At 40.1% G+C, this 13,094-nt stretch overlaps 2 protein-coding genes across 3 annotated transcripts in view; one reads left to right on the forward strand and one right to left on the reverse strand.

The window, feature by feature from the left end:
* The window catches only part of LOC136435384 (nucleolar pre-ribosomal-associated protein 1-like), a 30,935-nt gene extending 17,873 nt beyond the window's left edge, over positions 1 to 13,062 (reverse strand). For both annotated transcript variants that reach the window (XM_066428853.1, XM_066428861.1), the window contains exons 1-11: positions 12,878 to 13,062; positions 12,104 to 12,234; positions 11,569 to 11,720; positions 10,860 to 10,992; positions 10,325 to 10,412; positions 9,755 to 9,837; positions 8,954 to 9,082; positions 8,200 to 8,336; positions 7,658 to 7,853; positions 7,199 to 7,333; positions 6,362 to 6,535 (exon numbers count right to left, since the gene is read on the reverse strand). In XM_066428853.1, coding sequence (XP_066284950.1) covers positions 6,362 to 6,535; positions 7,199 to 7,333; positions 7,658 to 7,853; positions 8,200 to 8,336; positions 8,954 to 9,082; positions 9,755 to 9,837; positions 10,325 to 10,412; positions 10,860 to 10,992; positions 11,569 to 11,720; positions 12,104 to 12,234; positions 12,878 to 13,010 — 1,491 coding nt within the window. In that variant the 5' untranslated portion in view covers positions 13,011 to 13,062. The remainder of the gene's footprint in view (positions 1 to 6,361; positions 6,536 to 7,198; positions 7,334 to 7,657; positions 7,854 to 8,199; positions 8,337 to 8,953; positions 9,083 to 9,754; positions 9,838 to 10,324; positions 10,413 to 10,859; positions 10,993 to 11,568; positions 11,721 to 12,103; positions 12,235 to 12,877) is intronic.
* On the forward strand, positions 1,412 to 4,267 carry LOC136438118 (leucine-rich repeat-containing protein 15-like). Its single transcript, XM_066432835.1, has 2 exons — positions 1,412 to 1,582; positions 1,916 to 4,267. Exons 1-2 carry the CDS (start codon positions 1,412 to 1,414, stop codon positions 4,265 to 4,267), a joined length of 2,523 nt encoding a protein of 840 aa, XP_066288932.1.
* Positions 13,063 to 13,094: the final 32 nt, after the last annotated feature.

Here is a 13,094-nt window from a genome sequence, read left to right on the forward strand (position 1 = left end):
ACTTTGAACAACATGTTATTTGGGTAGAGAAGATGATCAATTGATATAATTCATGCAAATGAGATTCGTATTTGCATAATAAATGCGAAAAATTAATGATATGTCACTTGAAATGGCTTATCGTTTCATTTTGAAGCCAAGTGATTTGAAATTTGGTTCGGGGGTAGCTTCACTGTATGTAAAACTTCAGTCACATTAGTTGTACAATTGCAAAATTTTGGTAAAATTACTCAATATGAATACAATTTGAACATAATTTATAGCACTCACAGAGACCTGTACTTGTGTCTTGCTCAATATAATGAAAAGGACTACTGTACTACTGTAATCAGGTCCAGGTTAAGGTCCAGACCTGGACCTGATCCTCTGGACCTGAACTGGAAATGTACCTCAATTTTATGTACAGGTACCCACCACTATATATATATCATGGGACTTTTACATATCTTTGGCAAAGAACCACTCAGAGAAAATTTAGCAAATATAGTATACCCATCCAAAAGACAAGCTGACAATTACAAGGCTATCAGACTATCAAGTACATGTATTACACATTGTTAGTAGGTATTACCTTTGTGAGCACATTTCATATTCAATTTGGTGTGAAACAGCATGATTTTGCTAACATCATGTATAACATTGCAGCTTGGGAGAAGCAGACAGAACAATCCTGAGTTTGTCCAACACAGCACTCGATTACATAAACCTGCAGTAAGTAACAACACAAGGTACGCAGGATTGCTTAACTTCATTGATAAGTCTGTTAAAATGCTGGAAGATACTTTTAAAAAGGCTGGAAAACTTATAGACTTGAATTACAACATTTTATCATCTGAATGCTAGCAAGTTTTGTCACCAGTTTCCCTGAGCTACAGGTATTTTGTCATCAGCAGAGCTTTCAAAAGAACATGCATATGGTTGAGTTGAGTATTTACAATAAAGATGGGGAGACCCAGAAATGCAAACTTGACAGAACAAATTCTTTCCACTCCAGAATGGAAGACTGACCTCGTCATGGGAGGATTTGAACTACGGTGTTCGTTTACTGGAACAAAGCGTTTTTTGCGCCATAGCCGTGTGGAACTTAACCGCCATTTTGTCTTGATTTTTGTGCTTCAACAAGCTTAATATCTTTAGCAATCTCTTCAAGAAAGAAACAACAGCTGCTTTATAAAGGTAAAAAGCAGCAAGATAATTTTGAGGAGTATTGAGGTGGTCCTTCGAAATTGCAATATTTTTGTTTCAACAGGACTAGACAAGAAATATTACATGAATAGCAACAGTGACAAAAGTAATCAATAATAGCGGCATGTAACAGAAAGAAATGATTGGTGTCAATTGACTCTTACCAGAAATTGTTGCGGTTAATGGTGAACTAGCGTTATTGTGATTCCCTATCCTTGCAGGCAAAATGTCTAACTGGCTTCTTGGACTGCTCCTGCTTATCATCCTGAAGGAAGCTGGACCAACAACAGCCTGCAGCAGCAGCTGTTTATCTTCCTGTGACTGCAGCAACAGAGGCCTGAGTAGTGTTCCTCAAAGTCTGCCTACTAATATCACTAGCCTCGACTTACAGGACAATGTAATCACAACCGTAACACAGTCTGACTTCTCATTGTACAGGAGTTTGATAAGCATAAATATGTCCTTAAACCAGATAACTGACATTCAGACAGGTACATTCTCAAATCTATCCCAGCTCCAAAATCTGTTGCTATCCTCTAATGAGCTGACTGACCTCCAGGCTGGTGCCTTCTCAAATCTACCCAATCTCCAAAATGTGTGGCTAAATTCCAATCAGATAACTAACCTCCAGGTTGGTACATTCTCAAATCTACCTAAGCTTCAACTGTTGTACCTACACTACAATAGTATAAAGAACATTCATCCTGAAACTTTCTCAAATCTAACCAAGCTCCAAAAGCTGTACCTGTACTCCAACCAGATAGCTAACCTCCAGGCTGGTACATTCTCAAATCTACCCAACCTTGAACTGTTGTCCTTATTCTCCAACAAAATAACTGACCTCCAGGCTGGTACATTTTCAAATCTACCCAAGCTTGAAGTGTTGTTCCTGTCCTCAAACCTGATAACTAACATCCAGATTGGTACATTCTCAAATCTACCCAAGCTCCAGAAGCTGTACCTGTACTCTAACCAGATGACTAACCTCCAGGCTGGTACAATTTCAAATCTACCCCAGCTTGAACTGTTGTCCATACACTCCAACAACATAACCAACATCCACCCTGAAACTTTCTCAAATCTAACCCAGCTTCAAAAGCTGTACCTGTACTCCAACCAGATAGCTAACCTCCAAGCTGGTACAATCTCAAATCTACCCAAGCTTGAACTGTTGTCCTTATTCTCCAACAAGATAACTGACCTCCAGGTTGGTACAATCTCAAATCTACCCAAGCTTGAAGTGTTGTCCATACACTCCAACAACATAACCAACATCCACCCTGAAACTTTCGCAAACCTAACCCAGCTTCAAAATCTGTACCTGTACTCCAACCAGATAACTAACATCCAGGTTGGTACATTCTCAAATCTACCCAAGCTCCAGAAGCTGTACCTGTACTCCAACGAGGTAACTAACCTCCAGGCTGGTACAATCTCAAATCTTCCCAAGCTTGAAGTGTTGTCCCTGTCCTTAAACCTGATAACTAACATCCAGGTTGGTACATTCTCAAATCTACCCAAGCTTGAAGTGTTGTCCATACACTCCAACAACATAACCAACATCCACCCTGAAACTTTCTCAAATCTAACCCAGCTTCAAAAACTCTACCTGCACACAAACCAGATAACTAACATACATGTTGGCACATTCTCAAATCTATCCCAGCTCCAAGTGCTGTTGCTGCAAAACAACAAACTTGACTTGTTTCCTATTAAAGAATTGTCAATGGTCCCCAAAATTGTTTTGCTTGAGCTCCGGAACAACCAAATGGCAACACTACCATTGGAAGCCTATGACATACTGTCGTCAATCTCAAAAGTAGACGTTGAAAACAACCCCTGGCAGTGTGACTGTAGGATGGTTGGATTTAGGAAAGAAATTAGCGGGTCTTTAGATTTTGAAAATCAGGTGAAATGTACTAATCCACGCAACTATGGGCAACTGCTTAAAAACATCAATCCTAAGGATCTGACCTGTGAAGAGCCAACAATTGTGAGGTTTGAAAGGGGTGACAATAAGACATTTGTCCACGGGGAGACAATCCAAATGGTCTGTGAAGCATCAGGAGTCCCCATACCAGACATAGCAGTCAGTCTCCCATCTGGACAGAATGCAACTGTTGAGTCAGAAGGGAGGGTGACTGTGGATGTGAATGGTTCCATCACTATAGCCAATATGACAGCAGGAGATGCTGGTTTGTATGCCTGTATTGCAACAAGTCCTGTTGGCTCAACATCTGCCACACTGGTTATAAATGTTGACCTTAAAGAACCTACAACTGGCACAATGTCACCAGTAACTTCACCTCCTTATATTGTGAGATTCGAGAGCATTGATGATAGTCCATTGGTGCAGGGGGAGACACTCAATTTGGTCTGTGAAGCTTCAGGAATCCCCACACCAGACATCACAGTCACTCTCCCATCTGGACTGAATGCAACTGTTGAGTCAGCAGGGAAGGTGACTGTGGATGTGAATGGTGCTATAACGATAACAGATGTTACTGCAGCAGATGCTGGTTTGTACATCTGTATTGCAGCAAGTCTTGTTGGCTCCACATTTGCCACACTGTCCATATACATAAATTCCCAACTGAATGTACCCCCAACCAGTTTCTCCCAAACAATCATTGTTGGCTCTGTTGTGGGTGTGGTAGTTGGCACTGTCCTTTTTGTCATAATCTGGCACAAGAAAAGGAGCAAATGTTCCCCTTCAGAACACCACCTGAGTGTCACTATCAATGCGGCGACTGCTGTCACAGTCATCAATACTGAGCAGGCACAGGGTCATACCTCAATAGGGACAAATGAAGACCTTGAGTATGATAATGTAATAAGTCCATCCCATCGATCACATCTCGTCACAAACCACAGGCAGCATCTTGACGACAACTTTGAAGAGGGCTACGAGGTTCCTTCCATTCCCCTTATGAATGTAGCCAGCCCACAGGCTGATTACCAGAATGCTGCCATGTATGAAAATGAATCCATAGATGCTCATGACAGCCTACATGAGTACCAATCTCTGGATGAGGTAGAGACTGAGATTGAGAATGAACATGACTACCTAACTTTGAACTAGACCTACATGTAACCAACCATCATGCAGATATACAACTGCTACAGCCGTTCTAAGAATCAAGCAGCCCACCCATAGATAGTCTTCATACCTCTTAGGGTTAATGCTCACCTAATGTGACAGTTGGTGACAAATGTAGGTAAAATATCTGCAAAGTTTCTTGCGTCGACTGAGAGAATTCATTCACTTCTAGCAAGAACCTGTGAATAAGCTGTCTCATTGCTTAATGTTCTTGTTGAGAAACAAATTTGAATAAGATGTTCAATTCATTGTATGTTTACTACTGATCATTGTCTTTATTTACTGTTATCAAACAACATTGTAGAGTAGTGGTCTTAAAATCATGTTGTGAAAGGTTATCATTATATCAACAGACTAGGCCAAACCAAATGTTTTATGAACATTGGAATGGACCAAAAATTACATGTACCGGTAACTCTTTATTTGTGAAACTACTTGCCTGACATGTACAATGATGGTCACTGACAACCGTATGTTAGGAACAATTGTTACTTTAGTTAATAGCAGTTCTTAATAAAATGTACTACTGGTTTTGAGTGCATATAGATATAGCATTTCTAATTGGATGTATGATGCACTTTAGGTTAGTGATACCCTGCTTGCTACAAAATCATGTACATTGCTGATAGAGTCCATTCCAAGTCACCGCGAGGGTTGTTATTGTCATGATTTAGAACTATTTTCAAGTTATTGTTATTATTTGTGTAAGAGATTTGATACTTTTGAAATATTTTGAATGTGATTTCAACTTTCTAAATATTTCTTAAGTTTTCTAAAACTTAAGAAATATTCATGATGTAGAATATGATATTTAAAATGGTTTCTAAATAATGGTAACAGCATTCTATCATTATTTACAATTTTTTACAATTTCTTACCATTTTCTACCATTATTTGTAACATCTCTATAAATAGGTCAGAGGGCTGGGAAGAAAGTAATTCACACATCCTTGCGAAGTTTAGGGAAGAATGCTTTCCACAAAGGACCGAGCGGTGTCCTGCAGTGAAGTCTAAAGATGTACAAAGGCAGACAGAAGGGCCAGATTAGCACCTACTTTTATGGGGGCAATCACTATTCTACCATTGTTAACCATTTTCTACCATTTTTTTTTAATATTTCTAAAAGTTAAATAATCATATAGATGTTTAGAAATTATTACAAATAAAGAGGTTTTTGTGCAGTTACTTTCAAAATATTTCTAAATTATCTAATTAAATTCAAATAAATTCATAATTTTGTATTTGATCTTTTAGAAAAATTTAGAACTACTGTCAGTCAGATATTCTTTTATTAGAAATTTTTCAAAATGGTTACAAATATTATTATAAAACCCTCGTGGTGACTCGGAATGGACTCTAAGGATACTGTAACAGTTTATTTTCAATCTTAGTTTAAGTCTTCTATGATAACCATTATCATAATAATCATACATGTAGTTCTCCAAAACATTGTACTCAGTATACTTTATGATATTCCATACATTGTACGTATAACATTGTATTAGGTTAGAAGATTTGGTAGATGTAATCCTTTGGATTTTTTAAGAAACTAGAAAATACTTTTTGCAAATATTGACTCTGTGTATAAAGTAGTCGGCTCTACGCACCATGTACAAGAGGATGACTGAGTGAGCGTGAGTGTATAAAGTCTTTGCTTTTGGCATATGTGTTTGTATTGGTGTGTCCATAGTTATTTGAATACACTGTCAGTAGAGTGGCAGGAAGTCAGTGGGAAGATGACTGCAAAGGTCAGACTAGCTTGCTGGGGTGGCAGGAATTAGAGATCAGAGATGGTAGATCTGAAGTACTTGTTTATCAGCATGACAATCCAGTTCATGGGGTCAATGGAAGAGGCTACTAATTCACGGGAAAGTATTGCATTTGTTCTGTTTGTCTGCAGATGACTAGCATATACCGTAAAGTGACAGGAAGTGATGGACACATGTAATGTCAATCAAAACCTTATTTGGATAATAAATGGCCACAATCAATCAAGACAGATGTGAAACTCTAAATACTTGTTTTCTTGAAGTGAATATGCTCTATAGTTCTGTCTCTACAGTGCTTTGTACCAACCTTCACTAAGGCCTCCCTGAGAAGCACGACGACCCTTTCCATGTCGTGGACCGAGTACACGGCATGGTTTGTCCAATGTTGTGTGTCCTGACAATGGCAGATGACCTTGAACACCCTCTGAAGGACACATACCAGTAGGGAACATGTAGTTCCTCTCACTGAAGCTTCAGCATGCTGCAGACAAAAGAACAGTAATGGTATTGCTATGACATCAAATTTTGAATTCCTTGGTTCCTTGGGGTTGATATGCCCCAGCACTGCCAAATCTGCTGGAAGAAAACTCAGTGATAAACTTAAGACACTACAAAACATCTTGTCAGAGCTAGAATTACAGTCAATAAGTCAGGATCAAAGGACAAATGAAAAAAATTGTGGATACTGTCTGAAACAGCTGGGGTTTCAGACAGCCTTCAGTTTTTAGCTTTTATCCAGTAGAAGTAGAGCTGTGTACCGGTACACTGTACTGGTACAGTACTGGTATAATGAATTAGGTATACAGGTCCAAAATACCTGAACCCTGGTCTACCAGTACTGTACCAGTACTAATCAGGTCAAGCCTAACTAGGACAACAGGGCAGGGGATAGGAACTTTGACAGATAAAATCACCATGAAATTACTGTGGCAGTGCACTGAATTTGTTTAGGTACACAGCTCTAAGTAGAAGTGATTTTTTGGTGAATAAATACTGGATTTCAGTCTTTAGCCCTGAGAAGAAGAAACAAGAGAAAACACAGAATACCAGTAATCGTTCCCTTCACAGGGATGTCAATAACTTTTTCCTGAACCAAATTCAACTGCCCCCAAATGAAAAAAAAGTTGTAGGCAGACATTCCTACCTTGATACCCTGAGCGACTACAGGTTTGATGGCAGACGGCACAGCTGTCACCATCACCATGGAGATGACCTCTTCAGCAGGGCGAGGTTCCGGAAGGTCAAAGACAGGTGAGATATCCGACTGGCTTTGGTAGATCTACAGAAACGTCAGGACATGGGACTTAATTTTCAGTACTTGGTTCGCTATGAATTCTATTGAGTCAGACACATCATTGTATGTAAATAAAAGCAGATGCTACCAGTGACAAACTTCCAGCTGACATTCCAAGTTTAAGTTGCCCTTGAGCCAAGGTGACTTTTTTTCAAAGCACCCCATGTAGAGTGAAGTCAGCTTGAACACCTAACAATATGATTGTTTCTTCTTTCTGGTCATTATTGGATTTTTCTAGCTAGAGACTGCATTTGAGGAAAAATCCCTTCTTATACATGAAAAACAACAAAAACGTTTCAAACATCTGACCTCTGTAAGTAGCGCCATGTTCTCCTTCCACTGTGCTGAAGGTCGTGGTGAGAAGGAGAAGGTCACGTCTGACAGGTACCTGTTCACAAGGTCGGGACACGCCTTAAGGACACGGATAACCAGCTCCGCCATCAGAGGGTCTCGGTTGGCCTGTCTTAAGTCTAGAAGGAACTTGTGAAGAACTTGGTTCATATTCCTTGAAGACAGGGGAGAAAAACAAAGTATGCATATTGAAAAATTAAAAGAATGATGGCTGTCAAATGTTTCCATCTATTGTTTTAATCTATTTATCGTTCTTCTTAAAATCTGAAAAGTCAGTTTCCAATGTTTAAAAAAAATGCTACACTTCAACTTGTTGCTGGATGTATCCAGCTAAGTTTCACGGAATGTATCTTTGAAATAGCAAGCTCTGTAAAAATATATACACTCAATCTCAATCATAAAGTTATAGAGAAATTTGTGTTTCAACACATTTTGAAGATTCCACACTCAAGTAACCAGTATTAACTTTCCATGGACTGACATTTAGAGGCACATCTAACCTTCCTGAGGTGCCCAACGTCTTGTCATGAAAGTTGATGCCATTTCTGAAGTCGCAGCACAACTCAAGGAGAAAGTCGTGCACCAGCTGTCTTACAAGTAGTCTTCCCTCCTTTTTCTGCTGTCCTTCAGACATTTCCTAAGGAAGGTCAAGATTAGGTTTTAAGGCTGGACGACCTTATTGAAATTTGTGGACGAACCAACAGACTGAGGTACATCTGTAAATACTAGCTTTGTTGGCTTGGAAGGTCTCATATGCAATATAGAGTTTTCACCAACACATTGGCATCAAGAAAGTCTAGTCACTCACTCACTCACTGACTCATTCACTACTCACTCGCACTACTCACACACTCACTGCTCACACATTTACTTACTTACTCACTCAAACACTTACTATTCACTCACCCATTCACACCTATATTCACTCTCATTCACTCACATGCAACTCACTCACAAACTACTCACTCACTCACATTTTCTCACGATTCACTCACACATATTCACTCATTTCTCATTCACTACTCACTCACATATTCACTAACTCATTCACTCACTCACACACTCACTCAATCAGTCAATCAGTCAGTCACTCACTCACACAATCAATCAATCAATCAATCAATCAATCAATCAATCAATCAATCAATCAATCAATCAATCAATCATCGTTCGATCGTTTGATCGATCCATCCATGTTGTATGAAGGTTAGACATGCTTGCACTTTGGAGTTGAAATCAAGAAAAGAAGAATACCTGCGTCCCCTGACTGACAGACACGTCCACCCGGCCAGTCCAGTTGTACAGAAGACTCAGCTGATGCAGTGCTTGGTTTGTGAAGAGATGGATTTTGGCAGTCTTGGACACAAACTCACTTCTCACCACCTGAGGGAAAAATAGACAGACTTTTTTAGATACATAATAAAAAGCATTTCCATAGGAACAGCATTTGCAAAAAGTTTGAAGCATAGAAATGCAGCAGTTCACAAAATTCTAATCTTTTAAAAGGTAGCACAAACGTAACACTTGACAAAAATTTGTGGGCTCTGTGTTTGAGGAGAACCACACCTTGAGAATGTAAAAGACCGGGTGTGAGTGGATTAAACCTAGTACTGTCTTACATAGCTAGTACTACATACTGTACAAAAACTGGTGTCTTGTGCCTTAAGATGGTTTACCCCTTATACAAAACAAAACAAAAAACAAATAGAACATGATGCTTTGTTAATTTTATTCATATACTTAACTATGCACTTACTGGCCCATATAAGGAGGTTTATGGTTCCAACTGCACATGTGCAGCAAAATGCATTGTGGATAATATGTCAAAGGTGAAGGCCCCTAACTTGTAAACAGTTCTTGTCTGGACCATGCTTGATACATGTCAAAACATGTTTTGTTTATACCTCAGGAGCCTTCATACAGCTCAGCTGGAATCATGAACCTTCTTGTTCACAGAGCATACAAAATGAAAATAGAGGATACAGCGCATTGAGCAGCATTCCCTGTTACACATACACATTATACTGTACAACTCCAACCTTACGTTACACTCACCATGTCCCTCAGAGTAGTCAAGAGAAGCCGGACGCTGGACAGGTGGTCACCTGGCAGGTTCTTAAAGATGTACCTCATCAAGTCTGAAGATGGTGGGGAGAGCAGACAGGTCAGGGGAGGTGAAGTGAGGTCCCACAGATACACTATCATTTATTCATTTTAGACTTCTTTCTCTTCAATTTGTTATCCTCAATTCAGGTGAAGAATGATGCTATGGTACACGTTTTTAGCCAGGCACAATGGGTCACCCCTAGTCTCCTTGATAAGTGTGCTGGGTTCTTTTACACAGAGGTTTGACTCTGAGGCTAACAGTAACACCTGAAGCTGAACTTCCCTCATTTTAGACTTGAGAAAAATCTTAAAAATCACAAATCTCTGCAATGTTTCAAAGTCAAATATCTTTCTAGCAGACAGTTCATGCTATGATAGATATGAAGACACCATGATATTCTTGGGGAAGCTTGCTTTTTCAAATGAACATAACTTATCTGTGTTGTACTGTACTGTATATAAAAATCCTGGTGACATCAAGATTAAGAAGAAGTGAGTGAATACACTTGATAGAAACACCTTTGTACTGCAGGAGCTGCAGAATGACAGTTTTGTCGTCGGTCAGGAGGAAGGACACCACCAGGCTGATGACACAGGCACGAACGTCCTGAGGATGCAAATTTTCATTGTGACATCTATTTAACATCTATTTTTACCTTTCACTGTGGTAGCCATCTCTTTCAGCATCAGAGTACTGCTTTTTAGGGAGGGTCTGGGGTAACCAAACAATACACACAAAGGATAAAACTTGAATTATACCTTGAGACAACAAAACTGAACCATCATTCATAATTCAAGTCTGTTCAGCAATCATTTATTACCTCTAAGGAGAAGACTATGCTTTGATAACCATTGTTGGTTGGTTAGCTTGTGATCACAGTGACTCAAAAATCATGAATAGAATTCTAAGAGGCTTTGATGTTTAAAAAAATTTGGATCTGTGAGATTGCTCAAGAGTGTATGCAAGGGCACCTAGCAGCTTCCATTCACACTGCAGATAGCAGTGTGAGATATCAAGTTACAAACTCCTAAGGGCTGACAGATATAACATTACCTTCTTGTCTGCCCTGTGCAGCATCCCGATAAGCGTCGGTAACGCAGAGTCCACTAGACGCAGCACGTCCCTCGCAGCCTGAGCTCCGTGTGACGCCATCGCGGTCAGCAACTTGAGGGTCGACATCACACAGCTGCATCGAAATGAAATGGATTTTCAAGTCCGAGCATTTCAGTCAGAGGGTCTGAATACTGGTGTGACAGTGTATGTTAAGGTGTACAATATAGAAACAAATAAAGATTTAAGAAAGAGTGAATCTTGACTTGTTATGACTTATGAGTGATTTATCTTATAACATATGCAGCCTGGACTTAGCGTGGCATAAACCCTATTCTAGTTCTGTTTGCTCCTTTGCTCACTTTCCTGCAGAATAAGAACCCATTTAATGAGAATATAATGATTGGCAGTTGAATATTTGCCTAAAACCTAGGCGAGAGTTCTGATTGGCTCCTTGTTACACGGTCCTTGTAACTGCATAGTAACAGGGTTTAAACTGTCATTTGGAAGTCTGACTTGTTACACTCCTTCTGAAAAACATATGATTCCTGAAATAAAGTAGGACACAAGGGCCAAACGTTTAAATTGGGACAGGGTCCAGGCTATTTGGTATGGCAGCGATCATTGATTGGAGCAAACCGGAGTTTGAAAAGGATGAAATCCAGGCTAAGCTGGTCTTGCAACAAACAAACAAACAAACAAACATCCCTACCTTGTATTGTTGAGAAGTCTGAGTGTTTTGATGAGGATATCTGAGTACTGGTGAGACAGTTTCTGGACCACATGTATGCTGGGTATGTGGAACTGGGGCAGATCGACTGTACGCATTAAAATAGCCTCCAGACAGCGAAAGATCAGCTGGACCTATAGTATAAAACAAACAACAACCAGGTCCAACAACAATAAAAATAAGCAACTAGAGTTCTTGTTGTGATCTTCAGCATCTGTAACGTTATATGTATAGCGAGCATAACCACACTTTGGCATGACACACCAGGTCGTTTGGTGTAATATAGCTAGCTGCTGTCACACAGCATGCCTGCAAAGCTGGTATGTTACGCCGAGATGCTATACAGGTACAGATTCCAGCTTCTGCATATGTAACTGAACTTCGGCATAATACACCAGCTTCTACATCTGAACCTATGTAGCTGGTAAAGCTGCCCTTCTGCTTGACACACAAGCTTCGCAGGCATGTGGCGGTTATATTGTGAACGCTTCAAATAAAATAGTAGAGTAGTAATTACCTCCTGATCCAAGGGTGGTTCGTCCAACAATTTGAGGATTTCCACACATTCAGGAGACACTTGGAGGAAGTCTTTAATGATGTCTTCTGTCTTTTCCTGATTCCTTCTCCTCGCTACAAATTTCTGTAGAGCTGAAATAGTCAGACAGTTGTAAAAAAAATATATTATGGTCACATGGCCACCACCCTCATAAGTTATGCTTAGTTGTATGCATTGTGAGGATACTTTCTTGACAACTTAAAATATATAGATCCACCATGAATGTTGTCTTAAAAAAAAAATATACAGGTAATAGGTAGACTACTGTGTCAGATTGGCATATGGGGGGGCCTTTCAACAACATTGGGCCGCTCCAAAAAAAATTGAGGGGGTTGACGACATAGGACTGGACTCTAGGACTTAGGGGGTTTGAAATCCTTAGGACTCTAGGACTAAGGGGTTTCATTAGTCAGGAATCAGGACTTATGGGGGTTAAAGATATACAGATTGGGGTGTCGTCACCCCCCCCCCCCCCCCCCCCCCTATATATATTTTTTTGGGGGAACGGCCCATTTCACCTGGGCTACGGGGGGGAAGGGTTGTTTGGGCCTTACTGTGGACCTTATTTAAATATCTAATAGGAAAACTTGACGTTACATGTTGTCCTAGAGTTTGTAACGTCACATTGTCGGACAATTTGATCGCTAATAATGCCGAATTTGAATTTACTCTACCCCATAAATGCACGTTCGTACATGTGTAACAGTGTTTGCACCGACGATATTCTCATTATACCTGCGATTCTTTGCGTCTTGTCATTCAGCATGGTTCTAAACATCGCCGCGGAGAACTCTGTCTTTTCCTGCCTCACTTTCTTCGCCTTGCTTTCCTCCACCCCCTCCTTTTCCTGCGATTTTCGCTTCTTCATCTTGCGATCTCGCGTTTCGACTCTCCGCCGCACGTGTGCACTCGACCCGGAAGTAAACATTCACCGGGCTGACCCACCGGGGTG

Source organism: Branchiostoma lanceolatum, chromosome 1 (genome assembly GCF_035083965.1).
Source record: "Branchiostoma lanceolatum isolate klBraLanc5 chromosome 1, klBraLanc5.hap2, whole genome shotgun sequence".
Lineage (NCBI taxonomy): Eukaryota > Metazoa > Chordata > Leptocardii > Amphioxiformes > Branchiostomatidae > Branchiostoma > Branchiostoma lanceolatum.